This window comes from Argiope bruennichi, chromosome 3 (assembly GCF_947563725.1).
Source record: "Argiope bruennichi chromosome 3, qqArgBrue1.1, whole genome shotgun sequence".
Taxonomy (NCBI): Eukaryota; Metazoa; Arthropoda; class Arachnida; order Araneae; family Araneidae; genus Argiope; species Argiope bruennichi.
The window spans coordinates 18,628,568-18,644,977 of NC_079153.1; the positions used below are offsets into that span (position 1 = coordinate 18,628,568).

At 31.6% G+C, this 16,410-nt stretch overlaps 1 protein-coding gene across 3 annotated transcripts in view; it reads left to right on the forward strand.

The window, feature by feature from the left end:
- The window catches only part of LOC129963679 (sushi, von Willebrand factor type A, EGF and pentraxin domain-containing protein 1-like), a 641,663-nt gene that overhangs the window by 570,458 nt on the left and 54,795 nt on the right, over nt 1–16,410 (forward strand). For 2 of the 3 annotated variants that reach the window (XM_056078177.1, XM_056078178.1), the window contains 2 exons: nt 7,419–7,613; nt 14,295–14,510. In XM_056078177.1, the coding sequence (XP_055934152.1) occupies nt 7,419–7,613; nt 14,295–14,510 (411 nt within the window). The remainder of the gene's footprint in view (nt 1–7,418; nt 7,614–14,294; nt 14,511–16,410) is intronic. The other variant, XM_056078179.1, reaches the window with a different exon arrangement.

Consider the following 16,410-nt stretch of genomic DNA (forward strand, 5'->3'; position numbering starts at 1 on the left):
TCAGATGTGAATTCATTAAATCCTCCGCCAAAAGAACAATCCATTAAAAAATGGCTAAAACAGTTTCATGAGATTGTAGTTTTGGATCAGGAAGCATGTGCGTGATTCCCTGGATGAAACATTCCGAAATCAGTTTATCAGAACACTTCCACCACATTTTTCCGATATCACACAATTCGAATTTATCACGGAATACTTGAAGAATCGAGTTTAGGTAACAAAGTTTCGAGAACTGAAAAATTTAGTTACCAAATGATTACAGGAACAATCATTATAACACCGCATATACTTAAACAAAGTTCTGAGGAAAATCAAGAACAGACTTATTCTCTTAACGGATAATGGCATTCATGATAAAATGCATTAATATATATATATATATATATATATATATATATATATATATATATATATATATATATATAATATGAATTGATAAGTTAAAGTATAATAGTCTTTTTCCTCTTTCATTCTTTGTTATTTGTAATAAATATTTATCGGGTAAATAATGTATTAATATACAAGAATACTGAAACGGAGTAATTATTTTTATAGGTCTTTCATAAAACTTTATTGTAATTATGATAAGATAATGAATAAAATATTATCAATGGTGATTTTAATTTAATGAGGAAAATAATGTTATTAACCAAAAAAAAAAATTTTTGCAGAATTATGCAAGAGAAGGCAAATTGCATTGTTTAGTTAGTTAAATCAAAATATGTCTCTGTTATATATAAATGTACGGAAACAAATATTTCGATTCAAGTAAAAAAAGAATCACGACATAGAAATTTCATATTAAAGGGCTCAAAAAAAAATATTCCCACCAAACAACATAGTTTACTTTCTCATCTAGTAAAATCAAAGCTTGACATTTTTCGGGGAAAACTGAGGGATTTTTTTTTTTGTAATTAAATTATTGAATTGTATAAATTCAAATTGCTGTATAAATCAAATAAACCTAAGTTACCTGCATCAACTTAGAGTTGATGCAGAAAATGTTCTGATGCTTTTTACGAATTCCTTCAGTGACATATATTCTGAAAATTACTTTAATTTTAAAATGCGCTTGAAACTTAGGGACTTTCTATATAAGCAATATGTTTTTTTACATGCTTTTTTTTGTTTATATATATATATATATATATATATATATATATATATATATATGTGTGTGTGTGTGTGTGTAATGATATTTTAATTCTAATTTGAATTTAATTAATTTCCAAGATTTTATCTTAATTTAGCCCATAATAACTACTTTCTAAAAATATTTTCTTATTTCGTGATCCAATTTCACATTCGATTTAATTTATTCATCTGCAAAACTAATGCGTCATCAGTACTACGTATCAAATGAAAGTGATACTTCCGTTGCCCTTGTCAAAGGTTGACATATTATTCCATCGGCGCGTGGCTTGTAAATAAATTGCTTTCCCGAGATGGATATTAAAGAGAGAAAAAAACGAAATTAAAAATGCAACGTCTCGTCTATGTCTTCAAACCTGCATTATGCTTGAACCAAAAATAATGTTACAGATATATCGAAAGAACTTTCTGCATATATTATTTAACGGATAGTGAAAACAGACATTGAAATTCTATTATTCTAAATCTAATTATTCTAATCTATTCGTCAGGAATAATAAGTAATAAATATAGCTAAATTTTTATGGGACAATTTAGATATGCATTTTCCAAAGAGGTTTAAATAGTTAACTTGTTAATGTTTTGTTTAGTTTAATTTAAAAATTTGTTGCGATGTTAAATTAAATTAATCCGTTGTCAAAAGATAAACCTTATTAAATGCACTTTTTTTTATCCGCAATATTGCTAAACCAGCCACTGTCAGAGAAGTTTTTTTTACACAAGTATTATTTCTGCGAATGAAATTAATGCTCTTTATTGTAGAATTTCTGCTGGGAAAAAAGCAACAATGAGACTGACTAACTTTTTTTAATAAAACAAAGATTGTTTTCGCGCATTGCTTACTGAAATACAAAATTACTGAACCGCGGAATACTAACTCGCAACGTGCATCATTTCGGTAACCAGAGCTAAAAATGCGGACACCAACATTTTGCATCGTTGGCTGGAGCGGCCATTTGCAAAATTTATAGTGCTATTAAATTCAAGAAGTAGGAAACAGGGAAGGACCGCCATAAATTACTTTTATGAATGCTGCTTCCCTACTTTAGCTCCCATTTTTATAAAATCAAGATCCACTTAGATCCGGATCCATCATAAACTAACGTACGACGCAGCCTAATCTTCTTTCCTGTTTTAATAAATCTTTCTGAAATACATAAGTTTTAGTGCTCTAATCAGTATAAATCATATATAGTTACAAAGAAAGCTGGTATTTATTCTATTTTAGATCTGAGAAAACATGAATTGATTTATCTTTTAACAAATGGGATATTTCGAAGAAGATTATTCAGCTTTTGTTCATTAATTTTCAGAATTTAGAAAAATGTATGATTTACGATATTAATGCAGATTGCAATAATTAGAAAGATCAATAATTGTTTTGCAATTTTTACTTTCTCGTATATGTAGAATAGAGAAAGCATCAATAAACCTTGGCATGATGCCTTTTTTGTAGAAGTTTTACCTGCTACTGGTATGTACTTTCCGTTTTGTTTTAATAATTTTTGGTTGTGAGTGTTCTTATATAATGTTATCGTAATTTTCGATAACACTTTCGATTTTCCCTTGAAAGCTGGTTTATCTCTAAGGTCTCAATTTCAGGGGATTTTTGGATTACTAGGGGTCAATATTATTGGACGAAAGTCAGACCCCTCACAGAAAAAAAAATCCTTGTTTGAATCCCTGCTTGAGGGTGCCCCTTGAGAAAGTCTTCAGGCCGGATTCATAATTCTTTTTTGATTCTATTTTTATTCTTTTTGCTTATATTGACTTAATATTCTTACTAATTTGGTAAGTATAGAAAAAGTATAGGAATTGCCAAAAAATTCGAACTCGAGATTTTGGCGAATGCTCCGGATTCAGACCTCTCCGAGTTCAAAAATTAAATTTTTGGAAAGTGTTCGTCTGTCTGTCTGTGCCAAAGATAACGCAAAAACGCTTTAAGATAGATGGATGAATTTGTTATATAATTTTTACTCCAAATTTGTGGATTCCTATCGAATTTTTATCAACATCTGCTCAGAGAAAGTGTGTCTGTTCTGTTGTTCGAATCTAAGTGAACATGATAACTACAAAACAAAGAAAGCTAGATAGATAAGATTCGGTACTTTCGGTCTTAGGCAAATTTTGAGTCAAATCAAACAACGATTTTATTGTCTGTTGTTCTGTAATTTCAGAAACATGTAAGCACGTTTATTCAAAACCACAATGATTTACATATATCAAATTTGATATGGAATTTTACGATTACAATTATAGTTCTGTCTCAAAATTTTTGTTTCAATCGGTTGAGAAAAACATGTCTAAAACACAAATTCAATTTTCAGATACTATTAACGGCATGCCAGGGTTTAATCGCCAAAAAACTCTCCACGCATGATAGATGCATTAAAAATGCTAAATTCACTCCAAAAGTTAATGTTTTATAACTATTGTACTACAATGTCCTAAAAAGCTTTCTCTGGCATGAAACTTTATTAGAGAGTATGCGAGAAAGTTTTTGGGAGAAAGTTTTTCGCTGGTTTTTATTATCAACTGCCGACTTGGTGGTGTTTTGTCATAGAACATTAATGATAAAAGTAATAAATTAAAATCAGTTCAAACCAGGGATACATCGAATTGAAATAGATTTAGAATAAAATTCAAAACTTGCATATCTTTTAATTGTTTGAGAATTTTGTTTCATAATAATTACACTTTGAAATATAAATTTGAAACTTTGCAAATTCTTTTCAATTAAATCGCTTAATTTCCTGAAAACAACTTTCAAAAATAGGATTTCTCTTTTATAAAAGCAAGTCATTTCATAAGACTTCTCCAACTAATTAATATTATTGACATCAGCATTATTAACCGACGGGAGGAGTCATCCTGAAATTTTTTCTAATACTCCTTAAAAAAGTTATTATTGCCTCTCCCTATCAAAAATTGCGGATGTAAAAAAAATAAATCACCAACTCCACCAGTGCTTAGATTTTCCCAGATATGAATGTATTTTACTTTGCAGCATATTTAAGAAATCCAAATATGCATTTTAGATGCTTTATTTTTCCCCGAAAAGAATTAAAATTTAAACTGACTACAATACAAGAAAGGACATTATATTCTAACTTCTATTCATTATTGTCTTCTGGTTATCGTATTTACACGCTTAAGAATGTATAAAGAAACTAACGGTTACAAGAAAGGACATTATATTCTAACTTCTATTCATTATTGTCTTCTGGTTATCGTATTTACACGCTTAAGAATGTATAAAGAAACTAACGATTACAAGAAAGGACATTATATTCTAACTTCTATTCATTATTGTCTTCTGGTTATCGTATTTACACGCTTAAGAATGTATAAAGAAACTAACGGTTACAAGAAAGGACATTATATTCTAACTTCTATTCATTATTGTCTTCTGGTTATCGTATTTACACGCTTAAGAATGTATAAAGAAACTAACGATTACAAGAAAGGACATTATATTCTAACTTCTATTCATTATTGTCTTCTGGTTATCGTATTTACACGCTTAAGAATGTATAAAGAAACTAACGGTTACAAGAAAGGACATTATATTCTAACTTCTATTCATTATTGTCTTCTGGTTATCGTATTTACACGCTTAAGAATGTATAAAGAAACTAACGGTTACAAGAAAGGACATTATATTCTAACTTCTATTCATTATTGTCTTCTGGTTATCGTATTTACACGCTTAAGAATGTATAAAGAAACTAACGGTTACAAGAAAGGACATTATATTCTAACTTCTATTCATTATTGTCTTCTGGTTATCGTATTTACATGCTTAAGAATGTATAAAGAAACTAACGGTCAATTCTTTGAAGGAGTTTCCACAAAATGTGCTCAACATCCTTGCTTCGGTTGCCAAATCTGTGTTCTAAATTTCATTTATCTAATTCATTTGTGCTTCCGCATGTGAAATACAAATGCATACACTGTCAACTTGTCTTAATAGCTTTAATTCGAAGTTAGATAAAAATGTGCACTTTAGATATTTAAACTGTGAATTGAATTTCATACATTTAAGTCACTGCGTTTTTGAGTTATGTTTATATACATGGGAATGTACAAGCGAACAGACAATCAGATCTTTGAGACGTTTGTTTTTTATAGATATCCCGAGAGTTTTTTATAGATATCATGTTCACTTATATTTAGATATACAGATGGATCTCCTGGAAATGGATTTCATTCAGAATTTGATAAAATTCTAAAATATTGGTGGATATACCGAATTTCAACTCCCTAATTCAAAACGTTTTTGAATTATCTTGTTCAGAGACAGCATGAACAGTTCCAAAAATGTGCTTTCGAACCTCAAGAGATCTGAAACGTGAAGATTAATCGAAATCTCGTCTTAAAAGGGCCGCGGTGGCCTGGTGGTAAGGTCTCGGCTTTGGAACCGGAGGGTTGCAGTTTCGAGACCGGATTCCACCGAAGAACCGTCGTGTAAGTGGGTCTGTTGCACGTTAAATCCGTCATGACCAAACGTCCTCCCGCTGGTGTGGTGTGGTGTGGAGAGGGGGGTGCCAGCTCAGGTGTCGTCCTCGTCATCTGACCGCGGTTCAAAATTACGAGGTCCGTCCCAAAATAGCCCTAGTGTTGCTTCAAACGGGACGTTAATATAACCAAACCAAACCAAACCAAACCAAACTCGTCTTAAAAAATTGTCAGTATTCTTTTGATGGCTTCATACATTCATACTTTCACTCTGTTTATATAAAATACTATCATATGTGGCACAAATATCTCTCTTATTACAAATTGTAGAAGGACAACAACAAAATGTAAAGAAATAATTATAAGAAGGTTAGACTGCCTTATTAAATTGTTTTACAGCTGCACTTACATCGTGATTTTGCCAATGGCATTTTGGGATCCCCCTCCCGATTTTACAGACATGAAAAAGATTCTTCACTTTGAATATTAAAATTGTAGGCGTATAAAAGACATTCTTTTAATCTACGATAACCTGACAGCAAGGCATTCAAAATTAAGATTTTAAAAAAAAGCATTATTTCTACATTAATTGATTGATTAATTGAAGTATGATTTTCAATTTTACTTTTTTTTCGTAATATAAATACATTTCAGTTTGCACGCGTTATAATTTAGTTTGATCTATTTATTTAAATTCTTGTTTATTGGTCTTTACAAATAACGAAGTGAATTTTTAAAAAATATATATGCATTCCAAACTAAAATTTATTAGCCTAAAAAGTCAATACTCTGGGCTAACAAGCTGGTTGCTAAAGGCGGCTGGTTAAAATGAAATTTATGATCAATGATGAAAGTTTAATGACAGCATAACTGATTTAGTGGTTTTCAAGTCAGCACATCTAAATAAATATAATGATAAAGAGTATCATTTTGGGATCCCCCTCCCGATTTTACAGATATGAAAAAGATTCTTAACTTTGAATATTAAAATTTTCGGCGTATAAAAGACAAATGCACGTCATAGAACAGAGATGTCGGATTCAAAGGGCCAGGTAATGAAAACTGAAAACAATTTCCACTACCAAAACTTTAAAAAAAATTGTTTCGAGTAATGCAATTGTAATAGGTAATAATTATGAAGATAAATTATTATATTTTGTATAACATTTCAATTCGCTATTAGTTTATTCTTAGTTCGAGGTGATTAATTTTAATATCGTCCTTTTTTTTCTATTCTCTAATTTTAAATCTTATTTTGATTCGTGGGACATTCTTTTAATCTACGATAACCTGATAGCAAGGCATTCAAAACGACACCGAAGAACACCAGATTCGGAGTCTGATTTTATCAAAATATACGACTATGTAAATGGATTTGGCCTAAATCAAATCTAATATGGAATATCAGATGTTTATTCCTTCTTGGGTCATCCTTGCAATCTATTCTGGGAGCAAGGTATCGAAATCTGTTCCTGGGAATGTGAATAACCAAATCAAATTCCACCACAGGATGGGTTTGCTGCAAATTAAATCTGTTGTCGAAAACCAGATGTTATTAGATGGTGTGGTGAAAACATTGGATATCTTATTTATTCCACTACAGCCAACTTCCTTTTAGAAGCGAACAATCTTGCGTTGTTACGAGTGTTACATTCAGATAATGATCATTAAATTTGGCATCAACCATAAAAACATTTCGAGCATAGACGAAATCCTTCCCAATAGTTTCTTTTTAAAATGCTTCTATTATTTCAAATTGACATGTCCACAATATAAATTTCTCTAATCTATTCCATTGTTCTTACCAGTGCCCTGTCCTGTACCAACAACCCCTAACGGAGTGTACCACCATTTCCAGAGGGCAGTTGATTCAAGAGAAGACATCTCCCATGGTGAAGTCATCATGCTGACTTGTCTGCCGGGCTTCCAGCAAATGGGACCGGATTCACTTCGGTGCTGGTACGGAGAGTGGGCAGTCGACAATTTGCCAGAATGTGTCCCAAGTAAGATGCTCATTGCTCGTTTTGTTATTTTAAAAACAAATGGGTGAACTTCTTGGCTCAAATTAAAATCTGTACGAAAAAATTTAAAGATTTTCTAATCACTAATTGCTATCTGTCGGAACTTTACAATAATACAAATACTTATTGTGTATTCAGGACTCTAAATCCATAACATCAAGGACGAGAATTTGTGTAACTACACAGAAGAAATCGTCAATTAATTTGATTCATATTATATTAATACATTGAAATTTTTACCAATTCTGTATCACTAAAGAGAAAAATTCGTTTTGAAACGAAACACTTATTCGGTTTTACATCCTCTCACCTCTTACATCCCATCCCCTACCTCATCTTTCACCCTCACCACCGTCTGGGAATTCTTTTCTTTCATTTCAATCTCCAGACTTTATATACATGGTAACCATAGGATCGACTGCCGATATGTGTCGGTTCAGAAAAGGTACTCAAATATGATTTGCATATCTAAACAGAAAATAAGTTATTCCAACTTTCGCCATCAACAGCAATTGAACGCTATGTACTAAATTCCAAGAGGAAGCCGTAAGAATTACAGAAATATTAAGTTCCACTACTAATTTCAGTTTAACATCATCAATGCATCTATTTAATAAGTTTATTCATATAACGTATATACATATGAACGTATGTCTTTAGTACTTGCAATTTATCATATCCATGCAAGATGAGCACCTTTTTCGTGCGTTCAGCAAATTTCTATTTCAACGTTCTACATGAAAACTAATTAGCGTAGTATTTTCTTACAAGTGACCTCAGTGTCCCATGGATCCCGTGTCATTTTTGGTTGCTAGCTCTCTTCGTTTTGTAACTATCGTGTTAACTTATATTCGAACGGCCGGACAGATGGACTTCTTCTGAACAGATTTTTCTCAAAATTTGCTTGAAATTTTCAAATTTGATTTCAGAACATATATCAAATTTCAACCACCTAGCTCAAAGCGCTTTTAAGTTAGGTGCAACGGGCAAACAGATAGGCGGACATTTTCCAAAAATGTGATTTTCAAACTCAAGAAGGTCTAAAACGTGGAGATTCGTCTAAATCTCGAGTTCGAATTTTTTGGCGATTCTCTATACTACGTATACGAGAAAGTAATAATATAAATTATAATCTATTATTATATACAAATTTGTCATAATTATGATTTTTATGTCTCAACTTTCTGTTACCAGATATTTTAATTCTTTTTTAAATTATATTTATAATCGTATAGAAAAATATTAAAAGGAGAAAGGGAGGTGGAGAAAATTATCTCTTCACCTTCATATCAACTGTATTCAACATTTTTGGCCATTGTTTCAATTGTACATTCATCTCGCAAACATTATTTTAATAATTTTTATTGAAATTGATTTTTTTTAACTACACTTAAAAAATCTCTCGTACAATCTTGAATTGAAATTCTTTTTGCTGTCTCTTTACCAAACGAATATGTTTTGGATTCTCAAAATACTAAAATGTTCCATAAAGTAATAAAACAAACGCGGAAAGATATCATTACGATCCGAAAACTCCGCGCAAATATTCGATGTACATATGACAAAGTAGTGATAACCTTTCACATTCAGAAATCTATTATTAAACATTAAACTGTCAGATTCAAATTGAGACTTATTTAAAATCACCAGACAATGAAAGGACGAGTGAGTGGTTCTAGTATCTGTGTATTATCCGCAGGATTAAACCAGCATTCTATTGTCTCTATTTTCATTTTGTGTCTAGAATTAGTTTACCCGCTCGCCTAAACATTTCAATTTTAGTCGCCATACAATCTATCGTATCCAACAACCGTCTCGGACCCACACAGAATGTGCCTCGAACCATATAATCACGCCTTCCTTTTGTCCTGGAACGAGGTTATCCATCGTCCTGTTGCGTGTAAGAGCTGAGCTGTTCAATCAATCTCGTTGGCTGATGCTTCAACACACTTACAAAGAAGTTGCTCGGATAACTTATGATTGGCTTGAGGATTAGGGCTGCTGCTGACGTCATCGAAATCTATTTACCCGTATGATGGTAATCTGCCGGTTCTTTGTATTAGTGCAGTTACCGAGTTAATGCCGCTACAGTTGCGAGAGAGAGTAACTAATATAAAGCGTAATAGGATTTTCAGCGAGGCGTTGTTAGAATGCCTGTAAACTATTAATGAGCGCTTTGTGCAAAGGTTTTTAAAGATAATTTCAGAAAAAGTTTTGTGTGTATCTAAATAAAAATGTTTATCTCGCAAGGCTACGGTCCAAATCGTACTTTGTTAACGATTTGATTCTGTATTAAGATGCGAGAAAATTGTCCTTTGTCTTTTCGATTCATTAGATAAATAGAATTAAAACTCTTCTCAACGGTTTGCTTTGTTGAAAATAATCCCTGTAAATAAAGTAGTCTGCAATCAGATTTCTAAAATTTATTACATAAAATATTATTATTAAATTCAGAAGACGAATAATATGATTAATATAGAAATGAGTGATTAAAATGTAAAATAAAATGCAATTTATAATTTGAATATTTTTGCAATTTGTATGCAAAGCAGTATCTCTTTCGCAAGCATATTTGATCGTAAAAACAATATTTAACAAATACTCAAATATTTTATTCTGTATGCAGTTTTTTTCACAATTTTTCTAATGGGTGAAAATCTGCATCTCTATCCATTTACTCTGATAAAAACTCTTGCAAATGGTTAATTTTCTGAGTTTGGTACCGGTAATTTTGCAACCTTTTCAAATATTTTCTAAATAAAAAGTCATGTAATGGGGAGAGAAAAAAATAGATATTAAAAATCATATTAATAACATTGTCTAGGCGATATTTATAGATATTTTGGGAGTCCAAATTTGGAATTACTAGCGTATTATATCATCAAAGACCATCTGAATAAATACATCAATAAATAAATTATAAAACGATGATAGAACTATAGACTCACTGGAAATCAAATAAAAGTATAATATGAGCTGAATCCTACGTATTAAGCCTTGTGACTATTTATGAATAAGAAATACAAAGATTACTATCTTTTTATACATTTCAAGTTAAATTTCCCTTTTTTATAAAAATTTTAAATTGCAACTATACAGTGTTGTAAAATTTCTTTAAATGGCAGTACATACCTGTGGCGGATCTGGCTCCTCCCATCGATGAAGGGACGTACTTCCTTCGGGAAGGGTTGTACCGTGGCCGGGCCCTTAGGACTCAACCACATTTCGGCCAGTGTTGCTGTTGCGACGGTTCGGTCATTCAGTTTTCTTCATCCGTGTGCCGTCGGGTGGGTCGGAGAATCAGTGACATGACTAACCAGTGAGAGTGGTTTCCTCAAAACTTTCTTGCATATACTCTTGTAAAGATGTTATCCCAGAGAACTTCGTGGAAGGCATTGATGTTTGTTTGGCGTAAATGTTCAGAGCTGGGTTTTGCACAATAAAAATCCAATCAAGCTGTTAGGCAGAGCATTGGTGTACCATAGTCCCAAAATATCAATCTTTGACGTAAATACAGAATTTTTACTGCATCTTGTGTGAACCTTGGCGAGGTTTTTTTGATTAATCCCTGATATACAGTTAATAGCATCCGAAAATTGAATTTGGATTCTATACATGTTTTTCAACAGACTGAAACATAAATTTAAAACAGAACTGCATTTGAAGTCACAAAATTAGATACATTTAAGTCATTCTTTTTCTGTGCGTGTTATCACATTTGTATGTTTTTTCTGAAAGTACAGACTAACAGACCCCTTTTAGGATTTGGCTCAAAATTTGAGAGGATTCTACAATATGGATATTAAATTCATGTATCGAATTTCATTCATACAGCTCTCTTCTTTTTGTAGTTATCATATTAATTCGAACAGACGGACAGATAAACTTCCTCTGAGTGGATTTTGCTCAAAAATTGATAGAAATCTACATTGTTGGTACATAGATCTATATGAAATTTCATCTATTAGCTCAAACTGTTTCTTATGTTATCTTTGTCACAAACAGACAGATTTACAGACAGACGGACATTTTCTAAAAAAATGTTTTTCGAACTCAGGGGTGTCTAACACATGGAAATACGTTCAAAATCTCAAATTCGAATTTTTGGGTGATTACAATATTTTCTCTATACTACGTATACGAGGAAGTAAGAATAAGTCCAGATAAATATTTTTCGTAGAAACATAAATGGCTTATTTCGGTGCTTATTTATTTTTGCGGTCATCAGGCTTACTTGGCGATTTTTAGATTACGCCAAAAATGCCAAGATAATGTGTCTACTCCAAGTTGTTGACAGTTGGCATTTTTTGACTATTTATCGCGGGGAATTAAAAATAATCAAGTATTCTTATTTCTTTATATATAGTAATTTAATGGCAAATAATTAAATTTAATGGTAAATGCCACTTTTAAATTCGAAAGTGGCCTTTTATTTCAAACTATTATTGTTAGAATACTTTTGCTAATAAATAGAGGAAGATTAGTGGAGACTCAGATTTTTATTTCTATTGTGAGAAAAAAACTCACAATATTTTAGTTGCAGGTGTCTTATTTTATGTGATATCTATTCAACTTTTTTTAATTATCTTTAAAGATATGTAAGGCTGGTTTTACAAAAAGAAGAATTACAATTACAATTGCAAGTAAAGAATTCATGGTACCAGACAGTCTTGTATTTTGGATTAGAATGTTTCAGTATTGGTATGGTTTCAATGGTTTCAATTTGTATGGTTATTCTCTTGATATAGTTGTCTTTCAAACAAAGGATCCTTTAGTTTAAAAGCATATCCTATCATAAATAGCCTCATTCCCTTGACAAATCGATTCATATTATTGACTACAGCAAACGTATAAAGCAGACTCCAAGGCTTTCTTTAAATTTTGTAGTATGTTCACTTGTGCTCGGATAACAGGACCGAGATACTTTTTTTTGCTTGCTTTCTTTCAAGCTTTGAAAAAATTAACAAATTTGATGTAATACTATAAAAACAAATTTCAGCCATTTAGTTTAAATTGTTTTTAAATGTTCCCATGAAAAGAGCAGCAGACATGCAAATATACAAGCAGATATAAATACAAAAAAAAATGTTTTTTTGAATTTGGAGAAGTCTAAAACATGGATATTGGTAATAATCTCAATTTCGAATTTTTTTGACATATACTATATTTTGTTCTTTGTATGCCTCATATAGTGAAAGTAAAAATACTTAAATGTGATAGAAACGAACTTTCACATTTACACACTTTCCGTAAGATATTGATAAATATTTGAAAAATTTGGGACTGTATCAGAGAACAAAGCATTCTAAATAGATGAATATGATTACAAGGCTTCTTATCCAATTACATGACCAATTTTTTTCCCCATTCTTCAAATAGTTATTAATTTCAAATTCGGTGCATGTAACGTTAACATTAAATTGCAAATGAAGGGTCTGCTTTCTATATATCATAATTATTTAAATTTTGTTAATACATAGTGAATTTGCCTTTCTGTTACGGATAGAAGAAATTCTAAAACTCTTCTTAAGGTGGAATTTTAAAGAAGAAATAAGAGAGTATTTCTCTGCTGGGATTGGAAGATCCATACAAGCTATTGAAAGATTTATACGTTTCAATTCAATTTTATCTATCAAGCAAATAGTGATGCAACAGAACAGATTTCTAAACTATGTTTATAGATTCTGAAGTTTACCAGAACTGAAAGAATAAAACTGTAAAGATTCAGTGAACATAATTGAATCCTCAAATGCAGAAAAATAAAAGGATCTGCAGATTATGGAAGACAAATTTCTCTCTATATAGCTACTAAAGAAAAATATTAATAGTTCAATAATAAGTTTGCCAGTGCCAAATTTATATTTGCAATTCTTCAATTCGTTTTAATAATTTGTAATCACTAATTCCGAATGAAGATTTTTGATGATTCTATTCTGAAATGATGCCAGATCTTCATTACTCAGATAGATATTCACGACGCCAGATCTTCAAACTATTGTTGTTGTTTTTTTTTTGGGGGGGGGGGAGAAGGTAATAATTTGCCAATTTTTTTCGTTTTTGAAAATTAAAGAAAAAGAAATCTGATCAATGACTCATCAAGCAAAAGGAAGAATTATTTTATTCTAAACAAATCTATCAATAAAAAAAAGAAACCTACCCGGTTACTCACTAAGCGATAGACGGTGTTATTTTAATCGAACCAAATCTTTCAATTAAAAAAACTCTAGCTCTTTGCTCACCGAACGAAAGGAAGAATTATTTTTTCAATTAATTAACAAAATTAAAGAATTGAAAAACAAAATTCTAGCCGATTACTCACCAGTCGAAAGAAAGAATTATTTTATACTAAAAAAAGTCAACAAAAAAAAGAAATCAGTTAATTAAAGCTAAGATAAAGAAAAAAAATATTTTATTCCAACAAGTTTATCCATTTCGGACAATACAATCGAATGAGTGATTCTAGATCTACGAGTCCATCAATTGAAAAATAAAAATCTAGCCAGTTACTCCCCCATTGAAAGGAAGAATTATTTTATTCTAAACAAATCTACCAATTTGGCTCAATGTAATTAAATGAATGGTTTTAGATCCGTAAACCCCAAAACCAAATCAACTATCCTCAACAAGAAGCCCAATCTAATGCTTCCTTTTCGTTCATTACAGAGCCCTGTGAGCTTCCCGTGATCCCCCAAGGCCACTACTTGAGTGGCTACAGACCGGGCTTGACCATCTCCCATGGTTCTTCCGTCGACTATGACTGTAAGCCGGATTACGTGAAGATCACTGACGAAATCATTCAGTGCCTGGAAGGGTCTCTAAGGCCATTTGCGCCGACCTGCCAGCACCACACTCTCAAAGTGGACTCTGTCATATCACCAGGTGGGTCAAAATCTCCCAAAGGGTTTTCTGAGAGCTTTAATGAGTGAACCTCTTATCACGCGATAAAGTTGATACTGTTGTTGTTGACAACTAGAGGATACTAAAACTTAGCTGCTTTTAAGAATCTATTCTTTGAGAAATTAGGATTATTTCTTAACTTCGTTTTATGATTGTGCCAATGGGACGTCGGTATACAATAGAGAGCTTTCTATCATTTTATGGATTTCAGATGTTTTTATTGAAAATTTAGTGTGGCACTTTGAATAAGCATTATTTGCATTGATACCTAAGTGCATGGAGTTCTTTATCGAAAATTAAACCATCTAAACTTTCCATTACCTACTTATGATGCAACAATTAATTTTGGTAGAATGATCCATTAGAATTTTTCTGCAATGTTTGAGGAATCAATTATAACTCAAATTGTGTAATTGGAAATGATTCGCGAATGCATTAGTAGTGTAATACTGAAGATTCAAATATTAGTTTTCCAATGATTATTTTTGTTTTTAAATAGATACCAGCTTATTTTAAGATTACTAGTCTTTCATTAGATCTATTGTGTTTAACTTTAGATTATGGGAAAAGGAAATTTTAAAATACCCTCAAAAAAAAAAAAAGAAGAGTATCCGAATTAATTGAAATGATTATTTCTACATTTTCTTCAATTACAAAATGGGGCTTTTCTTCAGCTTGCAGGATTACGTTTTCTTATCTCTCTGGATTAGTCAATTAATCAACCAGATAATAAATTACAGAACAGAACCAGAAAGTAAAATTCTTAGAGTGCTTGTTTACTAATCAATAAGCAAGTGAGTTATACTTGAGGAGTGAAAATCTAACCTTATATTGATAAACATTTGTGACAATATCTACAAGAAGTACTTCATAAATAAAGCGGCTATCTCATTCATTTAATTTGAATTCTAAGGAGCACTTTTGGAATATCTCGACAAAGAAACTACAGCTTGAAATTGTTCTCGTAGAGCTTTAATTGAACTGCAACAAAATTAGCATCGAGCTTTAATACGGAAGTTCTCCCTACGCTTATTGAAAAATCAAATAAATTAGTTTGCAGTTTAGAGAAACGAAGTCTAAAGTTAACGTTATCAAAGATAGGATACATATCTAATTAAATTTCAGTCTTTCAACAAAATTATTGAAGAATTCGAGATTATTTTTGCAAACAAAGCGCCGTTTTTAAAATAAAAAGGATTTGGTTTATCGTTTCCTAAAATAACATAATAAGGAAAGAATAAGTTAATAAAGAAACATATGGCTCGAAATCAATGAATTTATACAAATATTTTCAGACAATACCTACGGGAAATATATTACACTTTTGAAGATCTATATATGAAACACTACAAGGTCTAAAACGTGGGATCACAAGTAAAATTAATAAACCGCTATAAATAGTTGCATCTTTTCATTTCAAAGCCTTATCAGAATATTCGGAAGTAATTTTAAACTTCCGAAGAGAGTATCAAATATTTCAATCACCATCAACTCTTGCAATTTGTTTACATTACCTTCAATGACATACAAGGTATATTATACGAATTCGAAATTCGAAACTAGCCGTCAGACTTCGTGCTCCGAAAACATCCGATTGGTTTCCCCGAGAAAATCTAAATTTGTCCGTCTGTACAAACAATCCTTTTCGGGAGCGTGACTTCGCATTTTATCAAAAGACTGAATTCACTTCCAATGCCGTATTGCTGTAATTAAATCTAGAGTTGCACCCGTCTAATTGCGAGATCCGTTTCTCGGTAACCATTTGGGGTAACAGTGTCATTTGACGCTTAATAGCAGAGCCGTGTTTTCCCGAGTGTTTCCGCGACATTTCTGCTTGGTAAATGTGTACCAAGAACCGCAGGGGCGACAAAAGAGGCAGATT